Source organism: Cynocephalus volans, chromosome 10 (genome assembly GCF_027409185.1).
Source record: "Cynocephalus volans isolate mCynVol1 chromosome 10, mCynVol1.pri, whole genome shotgun sequence".
Classification (NCBI taxonomy): domain Eukaryota; kingdom Metazoa; phylum Chordata; class Mammalia; order Dermoptera; family Cynocephalidae; genus Cynocephalus; species Cynocephalus volans.
In genome coordinates this window covers 112,692,861-112,713,751 of record NC_084469.1, presented here as the reverse complement: position 1 = coordinate 112,713,751, position 20,891 = coordinate 112,692,861, and the positions used below count along the sequence as shown (strand labels likewise).

General features: G+C 47.3%; 1 protein-coding gene across 15 annotated transcripts in view; it reads right to left on the bottom strand.

The window, feature by feature from the left end:
* Positions 1 to 16,792: 16,792 nt before the first annotated feature.
* ANKRD11 (ankyrin repeat domain containing 11) overlaps positions 16,793 to 20,891 on the bottom strand; it is a 182,502-nt gene continuing 178,403 nt past the window's right edge. For 11 of the 15 annotated variants that reach the window (XM_063108902.1, XM_063108905.1, XM_063108901.1 and 8 more), the window contains 3 exons: positions 20,478 to 20,582; positions 19,807 to 19,899; positions 16,793 to 17,789 (listed from right to left, as the gene is read on the bottom strand). In XM_063108902.1, coding sequence (XP_062964972.1) covers positions 17,604 to 17,789; positions 19,807 to 19,899; positions 20,478 to 20,582 — 384 coding nt within the window. In that variant the 3' untranslated portion in view covers positions 16,793 to 17,603. Of the gene's footprint in view, positions 17,790 to 19,511; positions 19,672 to 19,806; positions 19,900 to 20,477; positions 20,583 to 20,891 lie in introns of all 15 variants that reach the window. The other 4 variants (XM_063108912.1, XM_063108916.1, XM_063108914.1 and 1 more) reach the window with 2 other exon arrangements.

The window sequence follows — 20,891 nt, the reverse complement described above, 5'->3', positions numbered from 1 at the left end:
GAGATACTGGTCTGTAGTTTTCTATTCTTATAATGTCTTTGGTTTTGGTATTAGGGTGATGCTAGCCTCATAGAATGAGTTAGGAATTATTCCCTCTGCTTCTATCTTCTGAAAGATATTGTAGAGAATTGCTATAATTTTTTCCTTAAATGTTTGGTAGAATTCACCAATGAGCCAATCTAGGTCTGGTGTTCTCTGTTTTGAAAGGTTATTAATTATTCATTCTTCTTTAAAAGATATAGGTCTATTCAGATTGTCTATTTCTCCTTGTGTGAGTTTTGGCTGATTGTGCCTTTCAAGGTATTTGTTCATTTCATTGAGATTATCAAATTTGTGGGTACAGAATTGTTCATAGTCATTCTTTATTATTTTTAAAGTGTCCATACAATTTGTAGTGATGTCCCTTCTTTCATTTCTGATATTAGCAATTTCTGTCCTTTTTTTTTCTTAGCCTGGATAGAGGTTTATCAATTTTATTGATCATTTCAAAGAACAAGCTTTTGGTTCTGTTGGTTTTCTCTATTGATTTCCTGTTTTCAATTTCATCTATTTTTCTTCTAACTTTTATTACTTCTTTGCTTCTGCTTACTGGGAATAATTTGCTCTTTTTCTAGTTTCCTACAGCAAAAGGTAAGAGAATTGATTTTAGATCTTTCATCTTTTCTAATATATGCCCTTAATGCTATAAATTTCTCTCTAAAAACTGCTTTTGCTGCATCCTATGTATTTTTCTTGAGTTTTTAAGTTCAATTTAATTTTCTTTTGGCTTAAAATTTTATTTTATTTTTTAAAAGATAAGGACTCTTTTTAGAAAAGACATAACTGCAGTATGTAATCACATTCTAAAAATCAATAATAATTCCTTAATATAATCAAACATTAAACATGTTTAAATTTCTCCAGTTCTCTCCCCCTCCCTCTTTCTTTCTTAAAACTCATTTGTTTACCTCAGGATCCAAACAAGCTCTGCATGTTGCATTGGTTGCTATGTTAGCTGTCTCTCAAGTTCCTTTTAATCCATAGGTTTTCCCTTCATCTAGTATTTCTCCTTTACCCCATAAAGTTTCTCAAGGTCGGGATTTGCTGGCTCCATCCCAATAGTGTCATTTACCATGTTCCTCCATCCCCTGCATTTCCTGATGATTGGTTGCTGGATCCTGAGGTTTGGTCTCACTCAGGTTAGATTTGGCTTCAGAGGTGTATATTCTTACTGCAGGAAGCCCATTATGTCCAAATAGACATTGATGATTGTTTATTTGCTAGATCCATTATTTCAATAGGGGTTTGCAAAACACCATATTCTAATTATTTTATTTCCTCTTTATTTACTAGCTGGGATATATTAATAGACAGAAATGTTCCCTCCTCAGCTATTTATGGTAACCCTGAGGAACAAGTCATATAGGAAAAGAAAAGATAAATACTTGACTCTTCCCTTTTATTTACTACTTTTAGAAAAATGAATTATTTCCCTATCATCTTCTAAAGAGACTGAGTTTGCTTTTGTTTCATTGTCATGGTTTTTTGTGGTGGTAAGATTTAGTTTCTTTCTTTTCCTCATTTGCATTTTTATTCTACCAGTGGGTTTATTCTTTCTTGTGTGTTCATGGTAGAGATTATCATTTTTCAGATTCCAGATGCAGGACTTCCTTGAGGATTTCTTGCAGGGCTGGTCATATTGTGGTGAAATCTTGCAGTTTTTTTTTGTGTGTGTGTCTGGAAAATACACTATTTCTCCTTCATTTCTGAAGGATAGCCCTGTTGGGTACAGTATTCTTGGCTGGCAAGCATTTTCTTTTAGTGTTTTGAATATGTCATCCCATTTTCTTTTGGTCTGTAGAGTTTCTCTTGAGAAATCGGCTGTTAGTCTGATAGGGGCTCCCTTATAGGTGACTTGATGCTTTTCTCCTGATTCTTTTAAGATTTTCTCTTTGTCTTTGAGCTTTGCCAGTTTGACTATAATGTGTCTTGGAGAGGATCTTTTTGGGTTGAATCTGTTTGGGGTTCTTTGAGCCTCCTGGATCTGAATGTCCATGTCTCTCCCTATACCTGGATAGTTTTCTATTATTATTTTGTTGAATAGGTTTTCTATGCCTTTTCCTTTTTCATCCCCTTCTGGAATACCCATGATTCGAATGTTTATGTGCTTAAGGTTGTCTCCTACTCCTGGATTTTCTTCAATTTTTAAGATTTTTTTTTTTTTTTGTCTGCCTGGATATTTCAAAAAGCCTATCTTCAGGATCAGAAATTCTTTCTTCTGCTTGTTCTAGCCTGCTGCTTAAGCTATCAGTTGTGGTTTTTATTTCATTGAGAGAATCTTTCAGTTCCAGGAGTTCTGCTACATTCTTTATTAAGGTATTAATCTCTTTGGAAATTTCCTCCTTCATATCCTGGATTTTTTTTTTTTCTTGTTTCATTATGTTGTCTTACTGAGTCTTCTTGTATCTCAGTGACTTTCCTTAAGATTGTTGCTCAGAATTCCTTTTTAGTCATTTCAACAGTTTCTTGCTCTTTAGGGTCTGGTATTTGAGAATTACTCTATTCTTTTGGTGGTATCATATTTTCTTAGATTTCTGTATTTCTAGTATCTCTACATTGATGTCTGGTCACCTGGTCAAGCAGTTGTTTCCCTTATTATGCTGGAGTGGGCTTTGAGGAGAGAGACATCCTCTTCTTTTTCCAGTCTCCACTGGTCTCTGTGTCACTGAGGTTGAATATTTGGTGGGCCACCTGCACAGGGGCTGTGGCTACTGCTGTGGCAGTGCTACTTTTGCGGCAGCCATGCCTGTGGTGGTGGTTGTGGTGGGCCACCCATGTGGAAGTGGTGTTTTTGGTGTGCTCCTTGCTGGCTTTCTGGTAGTGGGATGCTGCCCTCAGCTCCTGCCTAGGATCCTGGGCATGCTCCTTGCCTGCTTCTGGGTGGCATCCCACAAATTTTGATAAGTTGTGTTTTCATTTTCATTTAGTTTGAAATATTTAAAAATATCTCTTGAGATTTCTTTTTTGACCCATGTGTTATTTAGAAGTGTGTTGTTTAATCTCCAAGTATTTGGGGATTTTTCAGCTATCTTTCTATTATTGATTTCTAGTTTAATTCCATTGTGGTTTGAGAGCAGACATTGTATGATTTCTGTTCTTTTAAGTTTGTTAAGTTGTGTTTTATGGCCCACCATGTGGTCTATCTTAGTAAATGTTCCACGCAAGCATGAGAAGAAAGTGTATTCTGTTGTTGTTGGTTGGAGTAGTTTATAGATGTCAATTAGATCCAGTTGAATGATGATGCTGTTGGGTTAAACTATTGATTTTCTGCTGGTTAGATAGGTCCATTTCTGATAGAGGGGAGTTTGAAGTCTCCAACTACAATAGTGGATTCATATATTTATTCTTGTAGTTCTGTCAGTTTTTGCTTCATGTATTTTGACTCTCTGTTGTTAGGTGTACACATTAACAGTTGTCTTCTTGGAGAATCGACCCCTTCATCATTATGTAATGCCCCTCTTTGTCCCTGATAACTTTTCTTGCTCTGAAATCTTTTCTGTCTGAAATAAATATAGCTCCTCCAGCTTTCTTTCGATTAGTGTGTTAGCTAATTTTTCTCCATCCCTTTACTTTTAATCTACCTATATCTTTACATTTAAAGTAGGGGTTTTTTTTGGTAGAAAAACATACAGTTGGGTCTTGTTTTTGATCCACTCTGACAATCTGTCTTCTAATTGGTATATTTAGACCACTGACATTCAGTGTGATTACTGATATAGTTGGATTAATATCTACCGTATTTGTTCCTGTTTTCTATTGGTTGCCCTTGTCCTTTGTTCCCATTTTTGTCTTCCACTCTGCCATTTGTGGTTTTAATTTACCATTTTATATGATTCCATTATCTTTCCTTTCTTAGCACATCAGTTGTACTTTTTTTTTTAAAACTTTTTTTTGTGGTTGTCCTACAGTTTGCAATATATGTTTTCGACTAATTCAAGTCCACTTTCAAATAACATTGTATAGCTTATTGGGTAGTAGGAAAATCTGATATTAACAAAATACTCCTGATTTCTTTCTCCCCCTCCTCTTATCATTGTATCATTGTTGTCCATCATTTCACTTATACACAGCATATATAAGCATGCATACTCAATATATTGCTATATATTGTTAATATATTGTAAATATATTGTTATGTTGTTAATGTATAAGCATGCATACTCAAAGGTATTGTACACACATACTCAAATATATTGTTGCTGTTATTATTTTGAATAAGCTGTTAGATCAATTAAGAATAAGAAAAATAATAGTTATTTTACCTTCACTTATTCCTTCTTGATGCTCTTCCTTTCTTCATGTATATTCAACTTTCTGACCTATAGCATTTTCTTTCTCACTAAAGAACGTCTAACATTTCTCGCAAGGCAGGTATACTGGCAGCACATTTCCTCAAGTTTTGTCTGAGAAAATCTTTACTTCTTCACTTTTGAAGGATAATGCTGCAGGGTACAGATTTCTAGACTGGTGTTTTTTTGTCTCAGTGCTCTAAATATTTCATTCCACCCTCTTCTTGCTTGTTTGCATGGTTTCTGAGACAAAGTCAGATGTCATTCTTATCCTTGCTCCTCTATGGGTATGGTGTTTTTTCCCTCTATCTTATTTTTGGGCTTTTTCTTTAGTTTTATTTTTCTGTAGCTTAAAAATTATATGCCTACATGTAATTTTCTGGCATTTATCCGCTTGATGGCCTCTGACCTTCCTGGATCTGCAGTTTGGTGTCTGCCATTAATTTGGGGAAATTCTCAGTCATTTTTGCTTCAGTTTGGAGAGATGGAGCAAGCATCAAAACCAGACTCAGGGCAGGAATGTTGGAATTATCAGATTAAGAATTTAAAACAACCATAATTAATATGCTGAGGGATCCAATGGATAAATGTAGACAGTGTGCAGGAACAGATAGACAACACACGCAGAGAGAGAAGACCTTAAAAAGGCCAAAAAGAAATGCCAAAGATCAAAAGCGCATAACAGAAATGAATGCCTCTGAAGGGCTTATTAGCAGACTGGACACAGCTGAGGAAAGAATCTCCGTTCTTGAGGATATATGATAGCAACCTCCAAAATGGAAAAGCAAAGAAAACAGACTGAAAAAACAAAAACAAAAACTGAATATCCAAGAACTTTGGGACAGCTACAAAAGATGCAGCACATGTGTAATAGGGGAACCAAAAGGAGAAGAGAGAGAGACTCATCTTCTTCACCCTCCTCCTCTTCCTCTTCCTCCTCATCTTCCTCTGAAGTCACTTCTTCCTCCTTTTCAGGTCTCTAGTTTCGGTATCATTTCCTCCTTATCTTCTGTGACCTTGGGGTCCTCCTGTGGAGTAGAATGGTGGCCCACCCCTTCTGTAGCTTCCACACTCAGATCTTTAGCTTCCGGGGTAGATGCCACAAATTAGGGTTCCACTCAACGGTGTTGTCGATTGGCCCTGACATTGGATATTCATCTGAGTAATGCTCGCATCTCCCTGGGGACAGCTGGCAGGTGAAGTAGGGGAGCTGCCTCATGGCCCTTGCAGGTCACGTCCCCTTCTGCTCCTGAGGGTTGAGGCGCTGGGCACAACTCCAAGGGAAGGAAGGGTGGAGAAGGGTGCAGGTGTGTGGGGGCAAAGCATTCTCCCTCCCAATGCCCATGACCTCCACTTTGAAGGTCAGCTGGCCCCAGTCACAGCTTGGCCCCCACCCCAGCAGGCCATGGGGGTGGGTGCTGGGTGCTGGGTATTCAGAGATCCAGTGAAAAGAAAACCGCTGCCCCTCCCCTACACAGAGCCTATGCCGTGGCCCTTTTAAAATATGTTTCACTTTGTAATTCAAATGGAATCATTTCTATTACTCCTCTTCAAGTTCACTGAGTCTTCCCATTCTGCTATTGGGTCTATGCGGTGAGCTTTTTATTTTACTTATTGTTCAGTTCTAAACTTTCCATTTGGGTTTTCTTTATATCTTCTATTTCTTTCATGAGATGTTCTATTTTAACATTTGTTTAAAGAACGTGGTGATTGCTTCTTGAAAAATTTGCATAACAGCTGCTTCAGCATATTGTGAGATAACCCAACAGTGTGTAACCTTGGCCCTGGCATCTGGTGACTATTTTTCCTGGGTGAACGGAAATTTTCATGGTTTTTTATGCTCTATTTCATTGCACCTGCACTTAGGGGGCCCTGGGTCCTGTTCAGAGACTGCACTTCCTCTGCCTCACCTGGAACCTGAGCCAAGACTCTTCATTCTTGCTCGTGACTTATGCCACCAGTCACAGGTGGAGCCTGTGCTGCCACCCATCAGGGTGTCACACTGCTGAGCACTGGCTCAGCCTTGGAGGACTTGCTTTCCTCTGCCTTGAGATCCCTCAGCTAAGTTGGGGTTCCAGTGCCAGAGCAGGGAGTAACTCTGCCCTAACAGACAATGAAGGGGACTGGACCTGGGTGTTTACAGTGCACCTTTCACCTGGCAAACAGCCTAAAGCCTAGTTCTCTGACCCGTGAGCAGGTGCCCTTCACATGGGAAACTTGTCTATACTGGCCAGCACCCTGTGGCTCTTGTCTGACCTGTGTCTGGTTTACGCCTGCCTGACCACTGCTCTGGTGCTGGGAGCCTAAACTTGTGTCCCCCCAGTGTCCTGGGGAAAACCCAGCCTGGGGTAGCCCCTCGTCTTTCAGGCAGAAGTGCAAATTCATTCCACTCCCACAACAGGAAACAAGTTCAAATATGTACCACTTATAGATCCTGACAGTCAGCATGCCGTGAGTTGGTCCTCCACCCCCGGGTCACGTGAGGCAGAAGAGTCAGGCAGGGGTGTGGGGGTGGGGCACAACTAGCAGTACACAGTCATCCCTTGGTATCCATGAGGATTGGTTTCAGGACCCCCGTGGGTAACAAAATCCATAGATGTTCAAGTCCCTGATTTAAAATGGCCCAGTATTCGCATATGACCTATGTAGACTGTCAACCATTTCTAGATGACTTGTAAGCCCTAATGCAACGTACATGCTGTGTAAAGTTGTTATACTGTATTGTTTAGGGAATAATGGCAAGAAAATAGTCTGTATATGTTTGCTACAGACGCAGTTTTATTTTCTTGTATATTTTGGAGCCTCAGCTGGTTGAATCTGTGGATGCAAAACCCATGGATACGGAAGCTGACTGCAGGTGGGGTCACCTGAAGTCCATGGGAAATGCTTGAATGGGCCGTATAAAGTGGTGGGAAGGCAGGAGTTATTATGGTGTGATGTTCTAATGCCTGACCCCATGATGCCTGGCATCAGACCTTGTGCCTGGTGATGGGCACTGTGTAAACAACTGAGACATCAAAAGCCACTGGAGGAACCTGGGTCAGGCACCTGGCCAGGCATTGCCGAATGTGGTTTAGACAATCTTGCCTTTGTCAGGATGGATGTGGCCTGGCCGGAAACCAGGGTTGGGAGTCTTGGCTAGTTATGTGCAAGAGAAAGCCCGGATAACAGAACACACTTGAAGTTACAGACTTGGGTCTGGGCCCTGTTGCCGGCCTTGCACGGAGGGAGGAGGGAGCAGACTGGGGAGGAGGCGTGGATGTAACGACCGCAGGCTCCTGGGAGCACAACGTGCTCCACAGTGAATCAGGGAACTCGCAAGTGGGCTTTGCTACCCCCAGGTCGTGTTAAACCCTGGGCAGACGCGTGAAGACACAACCCTCTGTGGGGATCTGGCAGGGCAAAGAGCAATGGCAACATTCTGGGCACCAAGCAGCTGGGCTGTAATTTAGGGTCTCGGGCCAGCAGGAGGGACCTGGGGTGCTGGTCACTGTGCCAGGTCAGGGGAAACGGGCCGTCCTCAGGAGAAGCTCTCGTAGCTAATGACAGGTCCTGCAGCTGCGTCTCCCGAGGAGCTTGGCTCTGATTTCAGGTGCCGAATGGAAACGTGAGGACTCTCGGGCTCCACGTGGTCTTTATCTTCCGTGCAGTGGGTGACCCCATGTTTGGGGAGGCCTCAGGGGGTGTACCTAAGGTAAAAAGGGAGGGGAAGTGGAAGGTGGGGCGGTGGGGGTGTGACCATCTCAACAAAGTGGAAGCAGGTACACCTCAGAGGAGAAAGAACTCGGTCTGCCCGATGGGGAGGCCAAGAGCCCTCGGCTTCGGTGACAGCTGGAGCTCCAGAGGCGGGGGCAGGGAGCAGCCGCGGGACTGGAGAGCCCCAGGCAACAGAAAGGCCTGCATTTGGCTCAGAGACCGCAGGATGCATAGTCCATGGTGGCCAGAGCTCCCCTCGGACGGGGCCCTCGTGCTGTCTGCAGGGCCCCCATGCAGCCTGGAGGGTTTGCACCCACTCAGTGTGGCTGTCTCCAGCATGTGACCAGGCCCAATGCGCAGCCCACCATCTGAGAGGAGCTGGATGGTGGCAGTGGTGTGTGTTCCTGCCCTTTGATGACTGTTGCTACCCAGAGGTCTTACAGCTGCGGCCAGCCCTCGGGTTCATATCTGTGAAGGACTTCTCGCCTGGCTGAAGGTGATCCTCTGAGGGTCCCACTGGACGCCGTCACTCCTGTGTGTCAGTCTTGATGGCACAGGCATGAGTCCCCATGGGCAGTGGCATAAATGTGGGCCAGGGCCCCTGTCAGTGGAGGTCTGTGGCGGGCGTTCCTCTGTGGCTGGGATAAAACACGCTGGCCAAATCCCTGCTGTGGTTGTCCCCTGCTTGCTGTCTCCTCCACCTGCTGAGCTGAGTTATGGGGCTTTAGTGGGGGGACCTGTCATTTAGATTGCGGGAATTGGTTAAGTGCCACTCAGTGGTGGGTGTCAATGCTGATCAGATGGGAGAGCGGAAGGGGGACTGTGTTCCTTCCTGCGGCACGTCCTGGTGCCAGTCCTGTCCCATCTTAGCTGACACTGGGGAGAAAGAATTACAGTTTTTATTATGGAAGTGGGGAGCAAGCTTACCAGTTCCCATCGTGTGGTTCTGACCAGGAAGGCCAGAATTTGGGGTTTGTCCCAGCCCCCACGTCATTGCCAGAGGGGGTCCATCCCTTCGATGGGGCGAGGCAGGGCCCACAGGGCCTCAGCCATGAGAGTGCTTTTAGGAAGATCGTCCCAACTGTAACATCTAAGCGCAGCTGGATTCTCCCATTACCTCACCTCCCATCCCTGTGACTTAGGGGTATCCCTGTGTCTTGAAGGGTGTCCTGGCAGGACAGTTATCTAGGCACCATGTCGATTGTGTCCTGTAGTCCAATTAATGAGGCACATGGGCGCTTGTCTCCAAGAAGGGACAGTTCCAGGGGACCACCAAGTCCCTAGGGAAGGGGTCGGGTGGCTGCTATTCACAGGGGTGGGAAGCGATAAGAGGCCTGGAACCCCCCCACATTGCCTTTGGTTTCCCCCAGGGATTGCTGGGGGCCTGGGGGGACTCTCCCAGTCTGGTCCCTGGAAAACCCTCCCTCTCATGCCATGCACAGCATGGATACGTTCGGTGCCTGGATATGCACAGGGTCTGATGTTGCAATAAACTGTAAAAGGGCCTGGCCAGTCAGTTCAGTGGATTAGAGCACAGCCTTGTAATACCAAGGTCAAAGGTTTGGATCCCATACTGGCCAGCTGCCAAAAAAAAAAAGCCCCCGAAAAACCTCCCAAAAACAAAACTGTAAAAGCATGCCCTTGTGATCTGGGGAGTTGATTCAGGTCTTGAGGGTCTGGGGTGCCAGACCTTGTGTCTCCTGCTTTCCACACGCAGTGGGCCTGAGCTGTGATATCCATGCAGACAGGGAGAGCTCCCTCTTTCCTGTTTGGGGACTTTGGGGGCCTTGAGGGGTCTCCCCTTCTGGTCTGTCCTTCTGTTATGGCCTCAGATCCTTTATCTTTCTTGTTTGGTGTAGCTGGGTTCGTCCGTGGTATGCCCAAGACCAGGCCCCCTCAGCACCTTGGAGTATGGTAGGAGATTCTGAATCTTTGCCTCTTTGGCCAGTAGCTTGAACCGCATACCAAAGATATGCAGCAAGCACTGCCCCCTTCTCTCTCGTTGGACATGTTTTCTAGGAGTCCTGTGTTTTGGGCATACCATAGCCACGTGTCTCTGATTCTTGGTCCTCCTGTCTTGGGTCACATGGTTTGGTGACAGTGACCAGGACACCTGGGGAGGTCGCCTCCTCCCACACTGCTGTGCCGCAGCCTCCCGCTCCAGGGTGTCCGGCCACCTCTGAGGGTCAGGTCAGGGCAGCCTCAACAGGGCTTCCACCTTCTCAGGTGATGGGGGGAGACCCACACTTACAAAGTAGTTGCAGGCGGTGCCACACAGGGATGGGACATGTCTCGCTGGTGATGCTGCCTCCTTATCTGGCCCTTGCTTATCTGGCCCTTCCTGCCCTGCGGCTCCAGCCCTGACTGACCTGGTGGGCCCAGCAGCCATAGGGAGGAGTCTCTCCTGGGTTTCGTCCACTGGGTAGAGGCAGAGTGCCAGCATCTGGTAGCTCTTCTGGGCTCACCGCAGGGCTTCACTGTGCACAAGCCAGCTAACAATACGTGGACCTTGCCTATACTAGCAGGCGCCCTCCAGCTCTTGTCTGACCCGTGCCTGGTTTATGCCTGCCTGACCACCACTCTGGCGCAGGCAGCCGGCCCCTGTGTTTTCCCGGCATTCCGGGGAAAGCCCGGCCTGGGGCAGCCCCTGGGCCTATAGGCGAAATTGCAAATTCAATCCACCACAATAGGAAACAAGTTCAAAGACTTATCACTTACAGATCCTGGCAGGGAGGGCTGTTCTTGTCCCAGCATCACACAAGGAAGACAAGAGTCAGGCAGAGGGACACAAAGTGCGTGGCAGCGAGCAAGCTATGAGGGGATAGGTGAGTCACTTTAAGTTGGTGGCTAAATGCCTGAACAGTGCGTGTATAGTCTGTTTTCTGAATCTGGATAATTTGTAAGAAAATGAAATTTATTTATTATGGTTTTGGAGGCTGGGAAGCCTAAGGTCCAGGGGGCACATCTGCTGAGGGCCTTCTTGGTGCGGGCTCTCGGCAGAGTCTCATCTTGACCAGGATATCACATGGTGGGAATAGCCAGTGTTCTCATGTGCTCTCCTCATTTTATTTTTTTGGTGGCTGGCCAGTGCAGGGATGGAACTCTGGACCTTGATGGTGTCAGTACCACGCTTCATGCACTTTCTTTATAAAGCCATCGGAACCACACTCATGACCACCCACTAACCATCAACCCATTACTCCATGAAGGGATTAATCCATTCATGAGGGCACAGTCCTCCAGATCCAACCACCTCTCCAGGGCCCCATCTTTCAATGACCATAATTGGATTTCCCACCCTCTTAACACTGTCACAATGGGGGTCGTTTCCAACATATGAACTTTTGGGGTTCACCTCTGACCCACAGCATTCTGTCTAAAGGAAACGGCAGGAAAGCAGGAGCCCAAACCACTAGATGGGGGAGCTGCTCGGAGTTCTCTCTGCCAGGGCTAGCCCAGCAGGCATGGTGCCCCACCTTTAATGCTCAGGCAGCAGCCTCTGCTGTTGACCCACTGCACATCCCAGTCCCTGCTGCTGCTCTCACCTGAGCTGAGAGCTGTGTTCTCAGCCTCTCTCTGCACTGGGCACCCCGCACATACTTCGTTTTGCTAATTTATGTTATGGGTGTCTTAACTCAAATTTTTTCTATCAAAGTACCTCAAGCTACGTTGTAATTTCCCTTGTGGTTTCTTTTTTGGCTCATTGGTTAATTAGGAGTGTGGTACGTGGTTTTCACGTGTTTTCGATTTTTCTGGTTCCCTCCTGTGACTGACTTCTAATTTCATCTCACTGTGGGTTGAAAACACATTTTGTAATATCTCAGCTCTGTCAAATGTACTGAGGTGTGACTTGCAGCCCAACATAAGGTCCTTCTTGGTGAATAATCCATGTACACTTAAGAAGACTGTCCATCCTCCTGTTCCTGGGTGGAATATTCTACAGATGTCTGTCAGATCTGGTTTACGGCATTGTTCAAGTCTCCTGTTTCCCTGTTGATTTTCTGCAAAGTTGTTCAGTCCATTATGGGAGATGGGGTACTGAGGTCTCCAACTATTATTGTTGATGGTCTTGTTCTCCATTTCCAATCCATTCTGCAAATCTCCACCATTTAATTGGAGAATTTAATCTATTTCTAGTTCAAGTGATCACTGCTAAGGACTTCTGCCATTTTGCTGTTTGTTTTTTAATACTCTGTCTTTTGTTTCTCAGCTCCTCCATTAGTGCCTTCTTCTGTGTGCAACAGGTATTTTCTAGTATTCCATTTACATTCCCTTGTTTCTGTCATTACATTTTTGAGCTTTTAAAAAAATTTTTTTAAATGGTTGCTGTTGGGATTACAATTAACATCTTAGCTAAGATAACCTAGTTTGTATTAATAGTAAGTGAATTTCAATAGTGTACACCTTAGTTCCAACACTGCTGTCTCTGTCTTCTCTCCCCCCCTCCCATGCTACAAATTACATACAAATTACATTGTTTTACATTATAAGGCCATCAACTTGGTTTTCTAATTATTGCTGTATTGTTTTTAAGTCAGATGAGTTAAAAACAGAAATACTTTTATACTGTCTTTTGTATTTACCAATGTTTTTATTTCTTCACATGGACTCAGGTGACTGTAGAATGTCTTTCAATTTTTGAAGGACCCCTTTCAGTGTTTATTTTAGGGCAGATCTGCTAGAAATAAATTCTGTTTTTGTTTATCTGGAAATGTCCTAATTCCTGCTTAATTTTTGAAGGACAGTTTTGTCAGTTAAACAAGTCTTGGTTAATAGTCTTTTTTTTTTTTCTTTCCAGCACTTTGAATATGTCAGCCCACTGCCTTCTGGTCTTCATAGTTTTGGATGAGAAGTTGTCTGTTAATCTCGATGGTCCCTCTATGGCTGAATTGATTTCCCTTGCTGCTTCCAAGACTTTGTCTTTTGCTTTTGACACTTTGATTATGATGCATCTAACTGTGGATCTCTGCAAGTTTATCCAACTTTGCGTTTATTGAGCTTCTTGGATATAGATTAATATTTTTCATCAAATTTGGGCAACTTTCAACCATTATTTCTTAAAATGTTCTCTTTCTGCACCCCCTCCCCCACACCCTGTGATTCCCATTATGTGCATACATGTTGGTGCACTTGATGGCATCCTACAGGTCTCTGAGGCTCTGTCCATTTTTCTTCATTCTTTTTTCTCTCTGGTTCTTAAATGTGATGATTTTGATTGACTTTCTCAAGTTTGCTGACTCTTCTGCCAACTCACATTCAACTACTGATACTCTATCTATTGCTTTTTCTCTGTTTATGGGTCATATGCTCCATTTCTTTGCATGTCTCACCATTGTTTGTTGAAAGTCTGACATTTTAAATAATGTAATGTGGCAACTCTGGAGTCCGTCTCTCATCCCCCGTGTTTTGTTCCTTTTGTCTGTTGGTTGCTGCTATGTTTAGTGACTTTCCTGGACTAATTCTGTAAGCCTTGTCCCCTGCTGTGTGCAGCCTCTGCTCTGTGAGCCTGGTGCCCAGCTGGCAATTGGGCAGTTTCCTTTGTCCAGCATGTCTTCCATCCTTTGCTTGTCAGCACTTGGCAGGCTGCAGCTCTGCCTTAGCCTCCACTTTCTGTTTTGTACAAGGCCTCAAGCTCAGCCTTGAGAGAGAAGACAGATGCTCTCAGTTACTTCCTGGGCATGCCACAGCCCTGTCACTGCATGTGGCCCTCAGTGTCCCCACAGGCATCCCATTCCCCAGATCTTCCTTTTAAATTTTTTGGCCGGGCTGGTATTACTGCCTTGGGCAGCTGTGGTGTCAAATGACTGACACTGATTGTTTCTGACAAACCTCTGGGAAGAAGGCCTTCCCCCGAATGAACTCAGGTCCGATCACAACAGGCCCATTGAATGTGGCTTTTCCAGGGACTCCCAATAGTCCAATGGTGACAGTGCTCTGGGGATGGGCTTCTTGATGGCCCACGTGCAGTCTGCCCCTCTGGGGACTCGGAGGCTGCTGATTTTCCAGGCACCAAGGAACTGGAGAGAGAATGGAAATACAGCAAGTTAAAATGGCAAAGTTTGCTGCTCGTACCAAGACTGAGCTGTGTTTCTTGAAGATTGTAACAAGACTCAGATAATAATTTGCAGAGTTCTGAAAAGGTTTGACAGTTTTTTCCAGTGTCCTCACTGCTTTCTGGAGGAGAGGTTTTCAGGGTACTTGCTCCATTCTGGAAGGCTCCATTCTGCCCCCTCAGGTTTTGCTCTGTGACGTCCTCGTCCTGTCCTCACCAGGGCTGCTTTGGACTGTCACATATTCACCTTTTTCTCATGTTTCGGGTATTCTGAGTGGAAGGTAAATTGCTCTAACTACTGTTTTAACTTTAGTCCTGCTTCATATTTTTCATCGTATGTTCATGAACATCATTCTGGCTTCCTGGGAAAATGGAGAAATGTTTCCCATCACTTTAAAAAAAACAACACACATCTAAAATTGTGAAATAGAGCAAAAAGTTGTCAAAACCACGTTTACTTCCCAGTGAATCATCTCAAAGCAAATGCCCGCGTGGCCAGCACAGGGGGAAGCAGCCGCAGCCGCACCCGCAGCCACAGCCACAGCCACAGCCACAGCCAGCCCTGCAGCGCCACCCCGTGGCCAGATGCTTGCACTGCGGTTTTATTTCCCTGTGTTTTGAACTTTATATAACTGGAATGGAATCACCCAATACAAATTATTGTGTAGCTGGATCTGGCCAATCCTGGTTGTTACACATCAGCATTGCTCAACTGGGGGCAATGCCGCCCCCAAGGGAACATGGCAACGCCTGGAGACATTGTCCGTTGTCACATCTTGGCGGAAGGGCTACTGGCATTTAGTAGGTGAAGGCCATGTCCTGCAGCTGCCACTAGAGACTTCTACGACCAAACGTCAACAGGACTGAGTCTGGGGAACCCTGCTGTACAGCACTGAAGTAGTACACCACAACTTGTCTATTTCTTATGTGACATGTTTCCAGTTTTTGACTATCACAATTAACTTCAGGGGCCTAGGACGTTCTGTGTCTGTTCAGTGCCCCCAGCTCTGCTACAGACGAGCACCATCCGCTCCTGGGCCCCCCTGACTGTGGGCAGGGCCCCCCTCGGGCTCTAGTGACTCACTCTACTATCCAGCAGGTCTGCCCTGGGCCCCATTCTTCCTACTCTCCTGTGCACCTGTGTCTTCCCATCCTGTACAGAGAAGAAAAATGGCTCATCTGGGGGCGGGGGAGGAGCCCCCACATGCAGGAATTCCTCCCCTTGGTGTCACCAGCTCTTGCCCAGGGGCCTCACAGAGACCCCTCCCCTGCCATTCCAGGGCTGGACTGGACTGGACCCACAAGGTCACATGGCTACGCACAGCTCTAGTCCTCAGTGGTTACTGACCAGCATTCCCTGAGGGATGACAGTGCTGGAGTCATTTGTCTCTTGTAGCAGGAAGTTGTGTAGGAGGTGTGTGTGCAGCCCCAGCAGGTGCACAGAGCCCATGTTCTCCAGTAACAAGTGTGGGAGTCACAGAAAGCCAAGTTGCTTGCCCTAAACAGATGTGTGGGTGCCAAGGAGGGCGTGAGGGCCAAGGACAGAGAGCCATGTGCTGGGCTGCAGAGTCCGTGACTTTGACCATCGTGATCTGAGCTGCCAATCCGACGGTTGTCCTATGCATATACAGGTTCATTCAGGTTATTTTAAAGAAAGGAAAGGCAGGGTTTGAAAGAGGTGTTACTGTGATCAGAGTTCTGTGATTTAGAAAAAAAGCCCAGAAAAGTGCATGAGACCTTTGCTACTTCTGTCCCTGGTCCCCCTCCCAAGTGTACGAACGACCCAGGGCAGCCCTGTCTTGGGTGAGGGTAAGCCCCAGGGGGAACAAGCGGGAGGAGAAGGAGGGCATGGACCCCCAACAGCAAGGGGTGTCACGTGGGCCTTTGGGGAAGTGAAGACTGCAGGGACCCTCCTCCCTGTCAGGTTGGTCTGTACCAGCAACTGTGCCACTCCTGACGTGGAGGGGACCCTGCTCTTCTGGGGTGGGGGGGTCATTTCTGCAGCTCTGCCTCCCTTCCCCCTCAGGTACAGGGTGACAGGGAGCACAGGGCGAGGAGCTGCCCACTGCCTGCGGGTCCTGCGAGCTGAGGGTGCTCAGCTTTCCCAAACACCACTCGCTGGAGCCCTGGATGCATCGGCTGCCAACTGCCCACACCAAGTAGACTCGCCATCCCTGCCGATGGCAGCGGCTTCTCCTTTTCGGAACGCAGGAGCCCAGCGTCTCCGAGGACATGCTGGACTCCAGCTACAGTCACTGGGAAGCCTGTATGTGGAGGCTTCATTGGTGGCAGGGAGTACATCCTTCCCTGGCCGGTCCACTCAAGAGTGAGAACTGGCTGGAGTCAGGCAGAGAGGTCTCTCCACGGCTGCGGGGCTCAGACCCAGTGGGGAGCTGTTCTCTCCACTTCTCTGCACAGCCCTGTGGCAAGATAAAGGCTCTACCCTCCCCAGTGCCCTTATCTATCTACCTGGAGTGCAGGACAAACCTCCATGCCTACAGCCTGATGTGGGAACAGGGTCCCATGTGAGGGCATGAAAGGAGGGGAAAATATAATTTGTTTTAAAATTAAGACACAATTTTGTGAGGAAAAAAAGTTTAAGACATTTTTAAGTGGTACAGCACCTCAGCCCTGCCCACTGGTCGCTCTGCTGAGAGGGGCCTGCTGCCCACAGTGATCGCACAGACACAAAGAGCACTTTAGTTAATTTATTTATTTCTTTACACGTAACTGAAAGTGATGTTACAGTACATAAGTTATTTACAACTGTGCAGTCATGTGTTGCAAAATAAATTATCTAGAAGGCAGCAAAGTACATTGTGAATGTATATAAAACTGTACAGCGTTTACGGATACACTTTTTATATGATTATTGGCTCTGTAGTGTTTCAAGTTATGTTCTCAGAAAGAGAAACAAAATGCCCAAGATTAAAGGAAAAAATATACAAACCACATGGATTTGACTCCATTAAAAACACTATCGGAGGGTCCTGGCTCTGTGTCCCTCTGCACCCGGGTGGGCGGTGTGACCGGGTCTCACCAGACACCAGCCCCGGCCTGAGGCCGCCAGCAGCTCCATGGCAACAGCATGGCAACCAGGATGACGTCTTAGTGCCGCTCCAAGGTGGAGGTCACTGTCTGTGAGAGGCGGACACCTTAATCTTACTGCCTTTAGCAGACCAGAATGGAACAAGAAATTTAAAAATGCACTCGGTTCTGTAACTCCTGAAATGCCCCTGCAGGCATCTGGGAAAAAGGACCTGAACATTGCCAGATTCAGAGACAGAGGCTGCCGTGTGCACCTGCCTGCGCAGTCTTCTCGTACTCCTCATCCTCCCTGCGGCAGCTGGTATAAAAGAGACACGTTCCGCCTCCCTGATGTCTGCACCAGACCACGAGAGTGGAGGCGCTATGGTGAGTGCAGTCTCTCTCCAGGTTGCTCCCCACCCAGGGACATGGTGCTTCCTCAGCTGCTGCTGGACTCATAAGCAGCACTGGGCAGACGCTGCAGCCCTCCTATGGGTGTGTCACGCTGGCAGCAGCACGAAGTCATCGTTGACATCGACCATGGGCACGTAGAAGGAGGGCACCTCGTTCACACACAGGGACTTGTGCCCGGCAGGGTCCAGCTCCTGCACCTTCAGCTGCCATTCCATCCTCTGCACAGCGTTGAGGGCCGCGGCCTCGTGCTGCTGCCGCATCAGGAGGCACGTCTGCGGACACACGGCAGGGTGAGCAAGCAGAGGCAAGACCCTAGAACTCCCCCATCCACCCCCCAGCAGCCAGCAGGGTTGAGTGTATGAGAGAGGGCCGCGGCCCTACCCAGGTTACTGGCGGAGGGACCTGAGCCCCCGTCACCCACTCACCCTGAGACCCAGGCCCTGTCCTTCCGGTGTGCTGTAGGACACCTGTCCCCATGACTGCTGTCTGTGCGGCCCCTTTGCTGCTACCCTGCGGGCTCTACCTGCTGCTGTGGGTTGGGCCTCGGGACCCCCTCAAGCAGCCACAGCCTCTCAATAGGATTTAACAACAGCCTTGCTTTTGTCATTTTCATTTTACTATTGTTTACAGGCAGTGATATTGCTTTATTGCGCTTATGGTGGAAACTATGCCATTTAAAAGTGCACACAAGGGGCTGGCCAGTTAGCTCAGTTGGTTACAAGTCAGTAAGAGCATGGTGTTGGGTAACACCAAGGTTGAGGGTTTGGATCCCCATACCAGCCAACCTCCCCCTGACCAAAAAAATTAGAAGTGAACACAAGAGACTGAAGGGGAATAGGATACATTTTGGGAACAGGAACTTTAAACATGGTCTGGGGAGTAAATGATGCTCAGTCTTGGGATTTGTGTGGTGGTGTGCAGTGGCTGTACAGGAAAATCATCTTTACAGTCTTCCAGAAATAACCACCGCTTGTGGCGGTGTGGTGGCCATGTCTCCACATTTTCTCATCACGTATATGTTAAAAATTGTTTTTGAACCTCACAATGGATTCCTAATCCTCAGTGGCCCTCACAGCTTTTATCAAATGGCTCAGACGCCTTCCCCGTAGGGCCACAGGTTACGCAGCTTCAGTTACCGTGTCACACCATCGGAAGACACCACACCCTTCTCTGGATGCTCTCATACTCCATATTCTAATCACTGAGGTACTAATGGACCTCTGGGTTTCTGGTTTATTGGATTGTTCCAATTAACATTTTTGTACATATCCCCAAGTTTTCAGCTACTTGAAGTGAAATTGCTAGGTTAGGCAGTAAAAACGTTTTGAAATCTGATAGATACTACCAGTTAACTTGACAACCTCACCCAACACTGCAGGGGACTGTGGCCCCCAATATGCACAGTAGCTTTTAGGAGGCACCTCCTTTGACTTGTGGTTCTGAAGCTGCCGGTCACGAAGAACACCCTCACTGAGGTCTGGCCATTCTCCCTCCTCTGTGAACGGCCTATTTGCATGCTTTTCTCTTGTCCACCTTTTCTCTCATTAGTTTGTAAGAGTTCTCTCCACATTAATGAAATTAAACCCATGTAGCCTTTTTAATGTACAAAGTTTAAGTTCAATGCAGTAAAGATGCATTCCCTCATTATAAGAAAGCCTTCTCTGAGTGGCTGTGAAACTTCCAGTCAGCTGTCACTTAGACCTTCACTGAAGACGAGGTGTCTGGTAGAAGGAAACGTAATTGTACATGGCATCACCGGCTGGGGATGCAGGGCGGCGTCCCCCAGACCTGAACGTGGCTCAGCGCCAGGTGGGGCTGTTATTCTTGCCCTGGCATGCTGTCTTGCCCTCTGAAGGAGTGGGCAGGGCAGGGGCTCCCCACTGTGGAGGGCGATACTGACTTTCATGCGTTAATCTTACAGCTGGCAAGTGACTACTCCTAAGGCAGTATTGCAGGCGTGCGGCCCGGCCCCTGCAGGCGAGCTCTGCCCTTACTTGCTAGCCTCTAGTCTACTGCACTGGTCAGTACTTCCAGAACATTGGTGGTGGGTGTGTGCTGTGGCCTTTGAGGAGGGCTCATGGGCGGATCCCACAGAGGTCTGACCGTCAGCCCAGGGTCCTGTTCAGCTGGTGACAGGAGCTGCTCCCCGCACACCTGGACAGAAGGGAAGACACTCTGAGGAGGCCACATGGAGGGTAGGCACCTCGGCCCCTGAAGAGCTCAGCGGGGTTGAAGAGAAAATCTGAAAGGAACCGTCGCCTCCAAGCACGGGGCCCAGGTGGCACCCACCTTCATGCGGTCGTACTTGTCATCCACATCTTGCAGCCAGGAGATGAACTGGCGGGCATTAAACCGATCCCGCACAGACTTGTTCTCGTCCCCCTACAGAAATCAAACAGGCATCTCGTGAGGCACCGAGCAGACGGACCTGCCTGACCCTGCGGTACCCCTCCTCCAGTGTGGAGTCAACCTCGTCCCAGAACCCACACATTTCAGTCGTGTTCACACACTGACAGGCACGACCCTTCTTCCTTCTCCCCCTTTCTCATAAAATGCTCCAGGAGGTTGGGCCTTTCTGTAGCAACAGGGCTAATCCTGGGCACCAGTGGCCCCAGGCCTAGCTTCAGAACTGCTCCCCAACATGCTGTGGAACCCAGGGCAAGGGCTCTCTGGCCCTCTGTGCCCTGGACTCAAGTCTCTGTCTCCTTTTCCACAGGCCTGAGAAGGTGGCAGAGGCTTCACGGTAATGCTGGCGATGGCATCTGCTTCACCTTCTCCCCTTTTTAAAAACTGAAAGTGATTTTTATCTTTAGAAAGGACACTTGAGAGGCCTAAGGTGGTAACTGAGGTCAGGGTGGCCAGGATCAGCCTCCCCGCTGGTCTGGTCTTCCCTTGGCATGAAGCGGTGTCTTTATATACTGCTGTCCTGACTTTATCTTCACGCACAGCCTCATGTTTACCCGTGATGGTGCCCAGGCGACATGGGAGGCCCCAAGGAAGGCCCTGAAGACTCCTATGTGACTGGTTTGCTGGGTCTCCCTGGGGTGTCGGGGCGGCGACTTGCCCTGAGAAGGAGAACATGTTAGAGTCTCTCTCAGGGGGCTGGCCGGTTAGCTCACTTGGTAGAGCATGATGTGATGACACGAAGGTCAAGGGTTTGGACTCCCATTCCAACCAGCCACCAAAAAAGGTGGGGAGGGGCGGATCTCTCAAATCAGTCACACCTGTGACAACCTATTGGCCAAGAGCCAAGACCACAGCCTGAGACCTTCTCTCTTCTTTGACATTCAGAAGCAACCCAGAAAATTACTTAACACCTCTTTCTTTTTATATTCAAAAAGCAAAACTTCCAAACATCCAAATTGTTGAAGTCA